We start from the raw sequence: 14,671 nt of genomic DNA on the forward strand, positions 1-14,671 counted from the left end.
TTCCATTAAATGACAGTACAGATCAGAATGATCTCACTGCTGTTGCAAGATGACGGTAGTAACAGCCTGTAACCTCTTCTCTCCCGCCCCAGGACCTCGATGCCGTCTCAGTCCCCCTTCGGCTCCAGCTCCCCAACCCACGGAAAAGTCAACAAGCTGCCCTCTGTCAGCCAGCTCATCAACCCCCAGCAGCGTAACACACTCACCCCATCCAGCATGTCTGGAGGCCTGACTGACAGTAAGTGTGGCCCTTTGCTTCTCTTCCTGTCTATCTCAGGCTAGTCATCCTGTCCCTCCTAGGCTTATTGTATCTGTATAAGGACAGCGTGTCCAGGCAGGAAGGAGGGGACCTGAACACCCCCACCCCCCAGAAAGCTTCCCCCTCAAAAAGAATGTGATCCTGCTGAGACTCTCCCGCAGGACCTGTTATGATGCATTATGTGTCATGTCAACAGTAACCTCTGCATGCCCCCCCCCCCCACCCCACCAAACATGTTTCATCGGACGTTACATAATCTCGAAATCCCAGAGCAGTAAAAGAAAGCTCACAGTAGCTCCTTTTGTCTCTGCAGTGACTCCCATGATGGGCACTCACATCCCCATGAACGCTGACATGAGTTCACTGAGCCCCACACACGCACTGCAGCCACAGCTACCCCTGGTGCCTTCTTCCCACTGTACCCCCCCTCCTCCATATCCCATGGACAGCAGCATCTCCAGGTACTTCATCAAACCATTTTGAAAATTGCGCATTCACCTTCAATTTTAAATAAATAAATAAGACGTTATAAAATAAATAATCAAATGACTGGATAGAGTAAAATATACCTATAAACTGTAAAATAATATATCAATATATATTTTATTTCTTATTTTTCATAGTGACACACTTTTATTGGCATCCTTTTTTTAATTCCTTTTTTCAATGGCATTTTTCCTGACAGTGGTGTTGTCACCAGTCTTTTTACCCTCTCATACCCTCTGCCTTTTTTTTTTAACAATCTCAACAACCGCTACCATAAAGTTAACCTCTTAGCTACTGTTAGCTAGACTAACTTTCTAGAGACTGCTGCTGTAAATAAAAATTCTACAGGCACAACAACTAAGCTCTCCTTTAACATAGCTTATCAAGGCTACACATGCTACCTGGCTAGCTACTCCAAAAAAAAAAAAAAAAAGAAAAAAACAAACAAAGTCTGAGCTAACTAGTTAGCTGGAAGTTGTTGAGCTTGCTAAGAGAGGGCAGGCACTGGTGACAACTCTACTATCATGTCATTTGGAAAAATGCCATTATAAAAAACTAATGTTGAAACATTTTGAGCTAAAAATTTCTATAATTAAATAAATAAAAAACTCTAAAACTCATATTTCATATATCTAAATCGATCTTAATAATTACATAACTTGTTCTCATAATGTCTTGTGTCTTTACTGTTGAATGTTCCTAAAGTTAGAGGGTATTTCTAAATCATTTAGAAGAGTTATTACTTCATCCCTAAATTGTTCTAAAACAGTGTTTCTTTTTTTTATTGTATTAAATTACTTAACTCAACATTAAAAAACGACATACTTAGAATACATGTAGTAACTCAGAATCAGGTCCTTTTTTAAGCTCTTTCCTCGTGACATCTTTAAGATATAGTGCTTTATATATTGTGCTGTGAAACAACCAAGTCTCAGAAGTCAAACACAGAATTTGCAGAAAAGTGCAGAAACCCAGCGCCACCATGTGTTGTAAAGTAAATGATATGAACATCACCAAGAGTTTGATGGTTCCGTCTTTAAGTCTCGTCTCCTCTGTTCCTCCCACAGTTTCCTCATACGGCTGGGCTGCGCAGGCTGCTTGGACTACTTCACAGCACAGGGCCTAACCAACATCTACCAGATTGAGAATTATAACATGGAGGTGAGCCCTTGCCTATCCAACACGAGTCATTTGATGGGTTAGAAAGAAGAGTGGCTCCCCCTGCGAATACTAACGCTACCCTGTGTAATGACCATTAGGACCTGTCCAGGCTGAAGATCCCTGCAGAGTTCCAGCACATCATCTGGAAGGGCATCATGGAACACCGACAGGCCATGGATTTTTCCCCACCTCCCCACATAGTGCGCACCACCAGCGGGGCCTCCACTGTCAGCGTCGGCGCCTCTGAGGCCCGGGGCGAGCGCGTCATCGACGCCGTGCGCTTCACCCTGCGCCAGACCATCTCCTTCCCACCACGCGACGAGTGGTCCGACTTTTCCTTTGATCTGGATTCTCGCCGCAACAAACAGCAGCGCATCAAGGAGGAAGGGGAGTAAGACGACCTCTGTCTTGTTCTCGATGTTGCCATTTCTCATTTTATGCCTGCTGTTGGAACATTTCATTTGAAAACTTGGTATTATACTGAGAACAAAATACACATACGCATAGAGATGCACTTATTTTCATTGTTCTCGATATCGCAGAGAAACAAATGGTGTTGAGCAAAGGTGCATTTTATCATGTTCCTAATTTCTTGAGAGCACTTAAGAAATGCTGAGGATTTCAAGATTGCTTTGAGGTTTTGTTAAGTGTTCATAATTCATTCCCATGTTAAAGCATGACTGGAAACAAAACTTGCATTAAAGGGCTTATAGGGTTTATATTTCTGCTACGGGCCATAGCAAAAGTGCATTTAGCTTGTAATACATATATGTTTTCACAATTATGGTTGTACAAGTTAGTCAAGTACACTGGTTTTCATCTGTGGCAGAAGTCAGCATTGATTGTATACATTTCAAACATTTCCTGTCAGAAGTATTATGTCAGTTGATGGGCAATTTGTTTTCTGCTGTAGCTTCTATATTTTGCTTTTTTTTTATGTCTGTTGTGAGACCAATGCATCACCTTTTTGTGTCAGGTTGTGAAGTATGTGTGTTTAAGTGACAGATGGTCATTCATTTGATGTAGCCATATATAGGCCTAATGCTCTTGACCCAGTGTTTTACAGTGATACTATGACTGATGTTTTATTTGTTCTTGTTTTTACTGCTGTGCAAATGTGGTTGTGATTGCATTATAAGAGCAAGCTTTTGCTCTTGCAGAGGATGCCTAACACAAGTATTTTTTTTATCCTGAACCATGTTTTGGTAGAGGTTTATTTCATTTGATAACTGGCCAAAACCTGATATAAGTGTATATAAATTTGTATAGTTCGCTTTTGAAAGTCCCTAAAGAAAATGCATGATTTTCATCATCGAACAAAGCATACTGATGTGAATACTGCCTGGTAGCTTTACCACTGAGATCAATGTTTGTTATTACTTCAGAAGAGTGCATACAGTATGTGTGTATCCTGCCATAGCCAGTAGCCCATTTTCAGCATGGTTTTAAGTAGCCAGCATTGTTAGAGAGCAAAAACATTTGCATTTTCATATTTTTGTACAATGTATTGTAAATATGATGCAATATACCAAGGGTATTTTGATACAAATCTGAAATAAATATCCATACCTGCTGTATTGCATGTTAATGCTCCTTTGTGTCAAGTTATTTTGAGTGTTTGGATTCATAGAAATACTAACTCCTTTATACAAACACTAAGATGAAATAACCACAGACAACACTACCCTGCATTTCATCACACTGATTACTTATGGAAACTCACCATTTAAATGAAATGACCAGTGTCAGTTTGAGATGACAGCTCAACTCTAGAGAGACGACTCTGAGGAAATCATTATTTCAGTCTTATTTTCTAGGTTAAATAGGCTAAATTCTGATACAACTTTGAGAAAGAAATGCTCCTGGAAACAACATGTGACAATGAACAAACAATAAGGCGGCATTTTTTTATTTGCTTGTCCTTCAAGCTGACACTAGGGGGAGTACATAAACCCACAGCCATGACAGCTGAGGTGACAGGAGTTGTCTACAGTGCAGTCTGACAGCCCTTCTGTCAGCAACAGAAGTGATAGATGGAGATGTGATAAGATTAAATACATTTAGTCAAAACACATGCTGTGTCTTATGTCTACCTTTATTTCTGCCGAGAGCCAAGCATCATAGACTTAACTCATCAATTAATCTTGTTACTTCTTCCTATGTATTTATACACACAGAAATGTGAATGCGTGCACAAACACGACTCATCAAACATACAGGTCTGAGCTGAACAGAAAGTAAATACTCCACTCATGGTTCACTTACACTATGTACATTTTCAGAATTTCAAAATAAGCTTTTTACATTCTGTTACATTTTATACAGACTGTGAGAAACACTGGGATCAGTCTGTGTGAGAGAATCTCTGAGAGTCTCTGGCACAAAGTTACTCGACTTCAGCTACGTGAGCCACCTCCACCTCCATGGTCTGAATCACCTCGGGTGCCTCGTCGATTTTGGCCCCTGTAAGGGCCTGCTGGGCCAGGACGTAGTTCACCACCTGCATGATGCCCTGATCCGAGAGCGTGGCCACCGAGCCGTCGCTCACGGCCTGAACAGCCTGCACGGCTTCCACGGCCTCCACCGTCTCCTCTGTGATCAGCACCGTCTCAATCTCCTCTGAGGGCGGCTGCTGGGCGGGGCGGAGCTCGGGGGGCAGGTCGGACGCCAGGATGCTGACGGCGTGCTCCACCTGGGTGCCCTGGTTGTGGAACTGGAGGGTGTCTTTCTCCAGCATGATCTTGCCAGGCAGGTTGTCGCTGTGGTACTTGGCCATGTGTTTGCGCAGAGTGCGTGCGTCGATGTGGGCCTCCTGGCACACGGGGCAAACATACGGCCGCTCGCCAGTGTGCGTGCGGACGTGACGCTTTAGAGAGCGGGCGTCGGCCCAGGCAACGCCACAAGTCAGACATTCAAACGGCTTAACTCCTACAGAGAAGGGTGGGAAATTAGTCATCACGGTTACAACAGATCACGTAAGTGATCTCACACAAACACATGAAGTCTGAGTCTCACCCTGGTGGTTGTTGATGTGGCGTCTATACTCTCTGAGCTGAGTGAACTTTCTGCCACACTGCTCACACTCCCTCTCCAGGTTCTGCTTTACTCGGCCCTTCTTCCCGTGTGTGGCCTTTTTAACGTGTCTCCTGAACAGAGCCTTCTCAAAGAACTCCTTCCCACACACATTACACCTGAGGAGACGTAATAATAATATGCAGTGATGTTCTGGGCAGCACGTTAATGAAAAGCAGAGCACAGTTCTGTCGGACTTACTTAAAGGGCTCAGCCACACTGTGGGACTTGACGTGGGAGTACCAGTCCTTCTTCCAGCTGTAGCACTTCCCACACACCTGGCACTGGAAGGGCTTCAGGCCCATGTGCTTATTCATGTGCTGCTGGAGATCTTTTGCTTCATAGAACCTCTTATCACAGCTGCAGGAGAGGATGAAATGAAATGAGAGTAAAAATGTATTGAAATCTCAGCTCAGTTCATGTGAAGATGAACAGGTACTCACTGAGCACAAGCGAATGGACGGACATCAGGTTTGGGCTGGTGCTTCTTCATGTGTTTGCTCAGAGCTGAGGCCCGGTGGAAAGTTGCTCCACACGTGTTGCAGAGGTACTTTGATTCACCTGCAGGTTGGTTTTAAGGGAAACAGTGAAAACAGCTTCCGAATCTTGAACACATTTGACCTTAAAGAACAGAGCTGCAACGTGATGTTATTAAACCATAACTGCCAGCCAATAAGAGACGAGAATTTTCAGACCCTTGTAACCGTTTAGCAATTTGAGTGAAATAGCCCTTTAGGGAAAACAAACTTTAACCAGAGTGTATGGACCTGTATGAAGGCTGGTATGCTCCTCCATGCTCCTCTTGCTCACGAAAGACTTCTTACAGAATTCGCACTGGAACTGTTTGGTGACGTCGTGCAGCGCTCGGTGCATCTTCAGACTGTGTTTGTGAGCGAACGTCTTGCCGCAGACCTTACAAGAGTGAGGCCGCACACCTGTGTGATTCAGCATGTGGATCCGCAGAGAGTACAGCTTTGGTAAGGTCTTCCCGCAGATGTCGCACACAAATTCTCGCTTGGTGTGCGGCGATGAAGTCTTGTCGTCCAGATCGCTGTCTGCCTTCCCCTCGGAGCTCTGTTCTACCGGGGGTTTGGCGATGGGTGCTCGCTGGCTGCTCTGCTGCTTATGTCGGGCCAGGTGGGCGCGGAGCGAGGCAGCGTACTGAAACTCCTTACTACACAGCTACAAGGACACAGAGACACCATGATGAGAACCTGCTGACAATGTTAACAATAAAACCTGACATGTTGACCAACACCAGTACTTACACTGCACTTATATCCACGAGCTTTCTCGTGTTTTAATGTGTGCATGATGAGAGAGTAGCGTCTTTGGAAGGACATGCCGCACTCAGAGCACGTGTGCTCTCCCTCCACAGCGCTGCCTGCTGCTGGAGGTTGATCCTGGCTGGTTCCGGTCTCTGGCTCCACCACCTTTGTCACAGCTTCCTCTGTACTGACCTCTGTGACTGCCACACTCTCCACAGTGCTGACCTCTGGTTCCGCCCCAGATTCAGACACAGACGGTCCTTCAGCTTGATTCTCCACTGGCTGCTTTGGCGGTCTTCCTCTCTTCCCAGGCCTCGGACCCACCTAAACAGACATTAACCTACTTGAACAAATTCTCACTCTTGACGAAGCATGTGATAGAAAAATGTTGGTTACAATGTAACAGTGTACCTTAGGGGTGGCGGCACGTGGTGGGGTTGAGCTTTTCTTCCCCTCCTCTTCATCTTCCAGCCCCATATGCAGACGAGCATAACCGCCCTCAGCGATAGAGCGCTGCCGGAGTCGTCTTTTGTTGGGGTCGTCTGACATCATCTCTTGCTTGTCCGCGTGGCCTTCATCAGCAGAGGGCTCCTCCTCCTCCAATGGTGTGTACTCCTCTGGCTCTACCTCCTTCTTCACCTTAGCTGGGCGCCCTCGTTTGCGTTTCTGGGGTGGAGGTGCTGGATCCGTTCTCTCCTGAGGCGACTGCTGCTGCTGCCTCAGCGACAGCTGCAGATGCCAGTTTGAGGACCTCTGAGGGGCTCACTGTGTCTGGCTCCACGTTGATTACAAAGGTCCCTGCTTCAGCGACCTGTGGCTGCTCCATTGCGAGGCAGGCCGACACCACAGCCAGAGACTCGCTGGCTCCGGCCTGTCCGCTGTGGGTGACCACTGTCATCGTCTCCCCATCCATCCCCTCTGCACTGCGTGAGATAAGAGTGACAGTCTCTCCAGGCTCAGCCTCTCCACTGTGAGTGATCAGAGTCACTGTTTCATTCTGACCAGCCTCCCCATCATGCACTTTGTCCCCCTCTACAGCTTCAGTAACAACAGTCATCGGCTGCTCCATGTAAGCTTCTTTGGAAGGTGCTACAAAAGCCAAAGAATCAGCCTGTTACAGCAACACCGCTGTGGGTGACCACAGCTCTGCCGTCACTCTCTATGGTCACCATGTAGGACTCATCCTTTACTTCATCCTGAGACGTCGGTAAGCTCGACACCACGGTGTGCACGTCTCCTCTTTGATATACCGTCAGCTTCTGTTCCTCCACCTGCTTATGCACAGACTCACATATCTGCAGCACCTCTGTCATCAGCAGATGCCGGGCGAGGTTGGCAATATCTGCCATGATGCAGAAATTAAATGTGAGCATGGAAGTGTATGCAAAGTCCAGCAGCGGGAGGAAGCTGGCTTTGGTGAAACCTGGAGAGAGAAGACTGAAGGTTAAAGCTGAGCCAATGAGCAGAACATTCAGCACAGAGATGAGTGAACTGGACTCACCAGAGAGGTCGACCACAGCTTCATGTGTGGACACGGCCCCCTTCTCAAAAAACAGCTCCTTGAAGTATTCACTGCACGCTGCCAGCACAGCTTTGTGCGCTCGGTACTCCTCTCCTTCAATAAGCAGTGTGATGTCACAGAACTGGTTGCTGAGACGCTGCTGGTTGAGTTTGTCCAGCATGGTTTGGCTGTGTTTGGGCAGGAACTGATTCACCTCGCCCTTGCTGTCCACCTGGAAAGAGCACCCACAGGACACACCGACAACAAGGCTCCATTAACAAAAGACTCAACTGTAGGACGATCAACATCACGTCATTGTGGTTATTAGGAGTGAAACAACATTTCAAAGACTTACAAAAACCAGTTCATGCTTGGCCATTGTCTTGGACAACTTGGATCTAAGATGAGGAGATGAGTCAGTGAAGATTAAACTATCATCTCCTTCTTCTTCCTCCTCTTCCTCTTCTTCCTCATCATTCACGTTGGCAGCCGCCCTGCGTCTCCCTGGCCGGGAAATCAGCCGAGGTCCAGCGCTGTCGTCAGCGCTCCGCCTGCTCTGACACTGAGCACACTCTCTGATGTGGTCTTTCACATGCTTCAGGATACCTGAGGGTGTCACAAAAAGCACAAGTCACTCACTGATAACAACCAGCCATAGTGATTACAGTTTCTGGAGGCTTTTGTAGTGCTGCTAAATTGTATTATATAACATTGAGAGGTGTTAGAATATTTTGTCTGTGGGTAGACTAGAACTTAGAGGAACTGTAGCTAATGATTATTTCAATTCTAAATTTTACTGCAAATATTTTCCAATTAACTGTTTGTTCTATAAAATATCAGAAAAAAATCCTCACAATTGCTCAAAACCTAAGGTGACAAATTCTTCTTGATATTCATAGTATTTTGCTTGTTATGTCTGATTAATAGCTCAAAAAGGAGGTATTCAAGTTAAAATCATAAGAGACAAATAAAATGAAAATATTGACATTTAAGGCTCTGAAACAAATTGTTACATTAAATAGATAATATAGTTGTATCCAGTACATCTTTTGTATTTATTTTCTATCTTCCTACAAAAACATGTGTAGAGTGGTGCATTCACGTGCAATCGTGTAGTTTTCAAAGTTACTTGAGGGGACAGTCTCCTGGTCAACGTAAAATTAATTCTCAAAACCGCTGAGATTACAAGTAATCCATAAGAATAAAAGGTCCAACGACAAACAACAAAACTAGCACTTCAGCTAGCCACTAGATGGAGACAGAGAGCAACTCAGTGTGTGGTGGAGACGGGTGGCGTACGTTTTTATATTTGTCGCGGGTTTATGTTTACATCGGTTCTCTGACTGCTTCCATCACAGTGGTTGTGACTACGTCCACCTAGCCACTGTGCTTAGCCTCGGTATCTCACCTCTCCACCAGTACTTCTGAGATATGTACTCCCAGGTGAGTTGCTGGTTGAGGTGCTCCCCTCCTTCCATAATGTGCGCCTCGTTGATAAGTTCCTTCCTCCGACCGTCCTGCAGCACCACCTCCAGTTCTGTGAAATCATTCTGGCCCTTCAGTCGACGCTGATAAAACAAAGTCCCGTTTCTCACGACGTAGCAGGTGGCAGCTTTGCGTATTTTTCTCTTGGTATTACCAGGCGTTCCCGGCGCATATGGCTCCCGTTCATCAGTCAGATAGCGAATGATGGCCAAGTAGCTTTCTTCACACGACATGGCTCAGCTGACCCGCGTTTTTCAGATTTATGGATTTATCACGAAGAGGACGGTCCTCTTCGGACATATAAAATCAAGATATAAATTTTCTACGCCGTTCAGATACGAGATAACGTGAATTGGAAATGTCACAACAACATTTCAAATTGTTTCCAAAGGTGGAACTGCAGTTCGCAACCGTCAGGGTAGACTTGCCCGAACAGACAAAATGGCTGCTGCACAACCGGATTTTGCGTAAGCAATGGCGGAAGCGCGTCGTGACCATTATCTACCGCAAGAGGGCGCAGTGTCCCAATTTATAACACCGCAGAAAGACAAGCCTCTTTTTATTTATTTGATGTCCTCTTTTGTTTTTATGTATTTACCATTCTTGCCATTCTTTTTCCAAGCAATCTTTTTATTTTTTATTCTAAAAAACTAAGACAACCAACCAGGCGCCACAAAATATGTCATAGTTTGCCTGGTTGTTGTTGTTTGTTTGTTTTTTAAGATGAAAAAATATACAGTATATTTCTAGCAGTAGTCCTTTAATTCACTCTGGGACTGTTGGTTATCAAAGTTAAACAGACATTGTAGCAGCCACGTATGTGAGTTAAATAAAGAAATATTCTAGTACCTAAAGGTAGATTAACTTTGGATGCAGCTGTAGTACTAGCTTACACAGCAGCGGTTGAGTTAAAGTGTGTAATTACTCTTCCAGTAACATTAAATCATTCTCACCTTTCACTCCACTGTGCAGAAATGTGTCAGTTCAGTCCTAGCCGATAGGAGTCGTGATTACTGTTTGCTTTTCCTTATTTAATGTACATGTACTACTTAGACACACAGTGAAAGTTATGATTCAGATGAGTTTTCAATTGCTTAACCATCCTACCAACAGTAAGACATAAGGGTATTTTTGGGGCTTCTCTATATAAGCTGCTAATTAAACATGAAACCAAAATGATTCACTCTGAATGCATTCAGTTAGTGAGGAGGCAAGCAGATCAAGTTGGCCATAACTTCACTCCTGTCTAACCTTTTAGTCAGAGTCATGTTCATCTGCAAAGTTTAAGGCATCAGTTTATATTTCTGACCTGCTCAGTCTGTAATCCACCACATGGACCCTCAAATCCTTCGCTCAGATTCTCCTTTTTGTTGTCCAAGTTAAAATCCAGGGATGATGGAACATTTTCCATTTGTTGCCCCCCAGCTGTGGAACAGTTTACCTCTCACTGAAAGAGTTTCCCTCACTGTTAACATTTTAAATCCTGTCTCAGCACCTTATTTTTCCCTCCCCATTTTCCTTATTTTAAACATTTGCTGCCATGCTATTGATAAAATTAGTCTAAAGGAATAAAGCCAGGTGAGGTATTGATTCACTTCCTGGATGAAAGTATTTTTTACTGTTATTAGTCAGTATGAAAGCAGGTCACTTGAAAAACATCTCTCAAATTTAACTCATAGCTATAAAATCAGTGTTTAAGCATATACTGTTTGTCTGGTGCTCAGGGGACCAGGCCTAAGTTTACATCATCTCCTTGACAGAAGAGTAGATACACTAACTTTCTCAGTGGTGGAGATAATCATATATCTGTACACAGCACATTCCACATTAGCTTCAGTTATGGGACAGCATCTGAGTGTCAGTTATCACTCATGTTTTAGATAAAGCTTTCTAACGGTCAGAGATTTGTAAGGAACAAGTTTAAAGAGATACGAAGTCTTCAAGAGCAAATCATAGTTGACTGTATTCATACCTACAGTACATCTGATGCAATGAGGATGATACTTGTCATTATTGACACCTGAGGGGAAACTGTCTTTTTGTTCTCACCCACAGATAAGTCAGTCAGAGAGTAGAGGCATGCAGAGAATGATACCCTCGTCGGGGGTGGGGATTTTCCAGTACACACACATGAAACCAGGGTCTCTAAAAGATGGTCCATCCTAACCACAGTCAAATGTGGGGTGAGTATCAATGCAGCAACTTCTCTTAGATGTTGGAGAAAATCTATTGTCATTGTTACCAAGTACCTCACATCACATATGTCTTGTGTATTAACAATGTTATCAACTCCATAAGGCTTCAGCAGCAGATCTTATAACCATCAAATGAATTTTTCCATTCTTGATTGATTTATTGATGATTTATTCATTTAATAAGAAGACAGCTCTGTGAGGTTGTACATAGTGCTTTGAGCTAAATGCTAACAGTAACATGCTCACAATGTCAATGATAACATGCAGATGTTTAAAAAGGAAAATGTTAACTATGTTGACCAAGTACAGCATTTAGATTTATGGCATCATTACTGTTGCAGGTGTTTGGTCAAAAAAGTGCTGGGGAAAAAAAAATATGATGGCACAAGAGGAAAAGACAGGAGGTTACCAAAGTCATTACAATTAACTGTGTGGGAACCATGAATGTCAGAGCAAATTGTGCCAATCCATCCTGTTGTTGTTGAGATAATCCAGTCTATCCCATTGTGCTTTAGGTGTTCCAATCTGGGCCACAGTGGTGGACCGTATGAAAGACACTGCCACCCCTTGAGCCACTCACTGCTCAACATAAAGTCTCAGAGCCCAAGGTGACCTCCTCAGCTACCTTGTTTTGAATGACCACCAGTCCAAAAACCCAAATATGTTTTGTTTATGATAAACAACAGAGAAAATGCATCAGATCTAAAAGTTGGAACTAATACATGTCTGGTATTTTACTCAATAAATGAATGATTCATCAATTATCAGATTTGCTGTTGACTGGTTTACCAATACAATTCATCAACTCTTTGTTTTTCCCACAGTGTGCCTCAGCTGTAGGCAAACAGGCCACTCAGACAGTTCAGACACCTTCATTTTGTCCCCAAAACAGTTGTTTCCCCACAATGAAATTAAGAGAGGGAGCATGAATCAGCTCCACTTTTTCCATCTATTAGTCACACACAAATGCCACAGATGATCTGAAAAAAATTACTGACTGCTCTGTTTTTGCTGAAACTTACAGGAATAGTGTGACTGTAAGAGGGCACTGCAGAGTTAGTTTACATGTTGGCTTTTGCAAGAAGGAATTATTCATTTCACAATCTCACCACAGTGTCACATTTTCAGAGAATTACTCTGATCTGGAGGGGAGGGGCAACACAAAATTTGTTGCTCATCCATGTGTCACATACCAAACTTGCGATCAAATGCTGGTCAGTAATGTGTCTCACCACTGCACTTCAGCTTTCAGAGTTACACTGACTGGACCAGTTAAAGCTCAGAATAATATATAAAATAACATATTTGTCACAGTTCGACCCATTAAGATCTTTTGTCACTTTTGAAGAGGATGGGCTCATTTACTTTTGCCTCAGAATGAAAATTATGTGTATTATGTGGAAATAGCCACTCTTGTGCAATCATTTCTCTGTCTACTGTCTCAGTATCAGTCAAACTTCCACCTGTTGTCATGTGCTCTCAGCCAAAGACTCTGCTGCTCTTTTCAGTTGCATCAGAATCTGCCTTTGTGGCCTGAACTAAAACCCTGGCCACAAATCTCTGACTCACTGAATAAACTGGTGTCTCAATACCGCACTTAGTCCACCAAGAGTCAACCTGTAACTCAGGCTCAGACTTTCACCCTCACTTACCACAGAAGTGAGCATAAACCTCTTCCTTGCATATACTAGAGATGTTAGACACATGTTGTTGAGTGGTCATATGCATGCTGAGAAATAAGGTATTTGCATTCTGTCATTGTGTTTCTGTCTCAGAGGACAATTTGTTTGCTCCATTCAGCCATCACTTTAGGTTTTTTGCACATTACAAGTTGCTTGAATGTTGAAACTAATCTGTGATGTCCTCACATTCAAATTTCTGTCCAACAAAGATGCCTCTGTTTAGCCCCACTGTCAACATGCAGCGTGATAGCTGCTCTGCACACCTTGTCACTTCCTCCTGCTGAGGTATTTGGTCCAGCCTTCACTTCCTTCTCTCTGGAGGTATTGTGTGGTTTTATGCAGGTTTGCTGGTATAAAGACAAAAACATTCATGACTCATAACAGGAGAGTTGATGTATGTTTCAGACAAGTAAAAACCTACCCACTCTTTTGAGTCAAGGCATTTCAGACATATGCAAAGAGGAGGAAAATCCAGCGCCCACAGGGTTCAGCTCTAACAAAAGCTGAAAGCTTAAAGGAGTAGTTTGACATTTCTGGAAATATACCTAATATACTCATTCACTCTGTTTTCATTACAGATACCTCTTACATTTCTTACATTATCAGTGGCAACACCGGTAGGGAATGACCTGACCTGTATGCGATCATCTCATGTCCTGTGCTAATCTCTTATCTGCTTTTTGTCTGTGTTGTTGGTGTTAAACAATCTCTTTAAGGTTTTGACAAGTGTCTTTGATAGCTGGAACTGGCTCTCTGTCAGTGCTTTGTCTGAGAGCTTCCCTTTGACTAGATAGATGTTTAGTTATTTGCATGTGTTTGATTTCCCATCCAACCCATTTAAGGTTATCTTTGTTTTTTTCATCCTGTACACATTTGTACTCATAGCTAACATTAATCTGTAAGTGCCTTTATGGGCTGCCCTCTTTCACCGTACATTACCCACTTCGATGCCCTTATCACTGACTTCAGCACTTTCATTCTGAATGACAGACTGGAACTTCTCTCATAAAAGCTTTCCATAATTGCATCTTATATAATATCTTACCACAGCTGTCCATTTTAACCGTAAGTGGAATAACTACTGTCACTACTACTGTTACTTCTTGTGTGGTTTGAGCAAAGATGCTTCCATCCACAATGGATATGTTGTAAGAAAATATATTTTAATGGATTCTTTCAACCATCTGTCATGTACAAGTACACCTTATGTGATGCATATATGCCCACAAAAATGGTTCACACTAATGTTCTCCTCATTCTCTAACCTTGAAACGAGAGCGAGTAAACGTAGCCCTTGGCAATTTAGAGCAGAGAAATAGCACTCATCAGTGCCCCTATTACCCGCATGGTTGACCATTTGGCATTTTGTTGTATATTTGCTGTTGAATCTTTTTCCACTCTCAGTTGAAGCAAGCTAATATTGTGTGTACACAAAAGATTTTCCAAGAATAAAGGCTTTAAATTCTCCTCTGTTCATCCTTAAGTTAAAGTTTTGACCTTGATATAAAATGATCAGGACTTTGCCGGCATTGTGAATTTAAGATTACATTTACTGTTCCTGA

General features: G+C 43.3%; 2 protein-coding genes and 1 long non-coding RNA gene across 7 annotated transcripts in view; 2 read left to right on the forward strand and 1 right to left on the reverse strand.

Moving 5' to 3' along the window:
- tp63 (tumor protein p63) overlaps positions 1 to 3,494 on the forward strand; it is a 32,401-nt gene extending 28,907 nt beyond the window's left edge. For 4 of the 5 annotated variants that reach the window (XM_018670044.2, XM_018670046.2, XM_018670048.2 and 1 more), the window contains 4 exons: positions 93 to 238; positions 573 to 720; positions 1,813 to 1,906; positions 2,005 to 3,494. In XM_018670044.2, coding sequence (XP_018525560.1) covers positions 93 to 238; positions 573 to 720; positions 1,813 to 1,906; positions 2,005 to 2,301 — 685 coding nt within the window. In that variant the 3' untranslated portion in view covers positions 2,302 to 3,494. The remainder of the gene's footprint in view (positions 1 to 92; positions 239 to 572; positions 721 to 1,812; positions 1,907 to 2,004) is intronic. The other variant, XM_018670050.2, reaches the window with a different exon arrangement.
- Positions 3,495 to 3,799: 305 nt separating this feature from the next.
- On the reverse strand, positions 3,800 to 9,692 carry zbtb11 (zinc finger and BTB domain containing 11). Its single transcript, XM_018670069.2, is given in 12 exon segments — positions 3,800 to 4,834; positions 4,922 to 5,097; positions 5,180 to 5,338; positions 5,422 to 5,539; positions 5,746 to 6,160; positions 6,247 to 6,570; positions 6,658 to 6,964; positions 6,966 to 7,354; positions 7,356 to 7,669; positions 7,748 to 7,979; positions 8,103 to 8,353; positions 9,156 to 9,692. Coding segments are annotated over 12 exon segments (3,537 nt in total). The 5' UTR covers positions 9,466 to 9,692; the 3' UTR covers positions 3,800 to 4,292.
- LOC108878976 (uncharacterized) lies at positions 8,733 to 12,191 on the forward strand. Its single transcript, XR_001960271.2, has 3 exons — positions 8,733 to 9,190; positions 11,288 to 11,415; positions 11,943 to 12,191. It is a non-coding gene; the product is annotated as an uncharacterized LOC108878976 (long non-coding RNA).
- Positions 12,192 to 14,671: the final 2,480 nt, after the last annotated feature.

The sequence above is a fragment of the Lates calcarifer genome, linkage group LG17 (genome assembly GCF_001640805.2).
Source record: "Lates calcarifer isolate ASB-BC8 linkage group LG17, TLL_Latcal_v3, whole genome shotgun sequence".
Lineage (NCBI taxonomy): Eukaryota > Metazoa > Chordata > Actinopteri > Centropomidae > Lates > Lates calcarifer.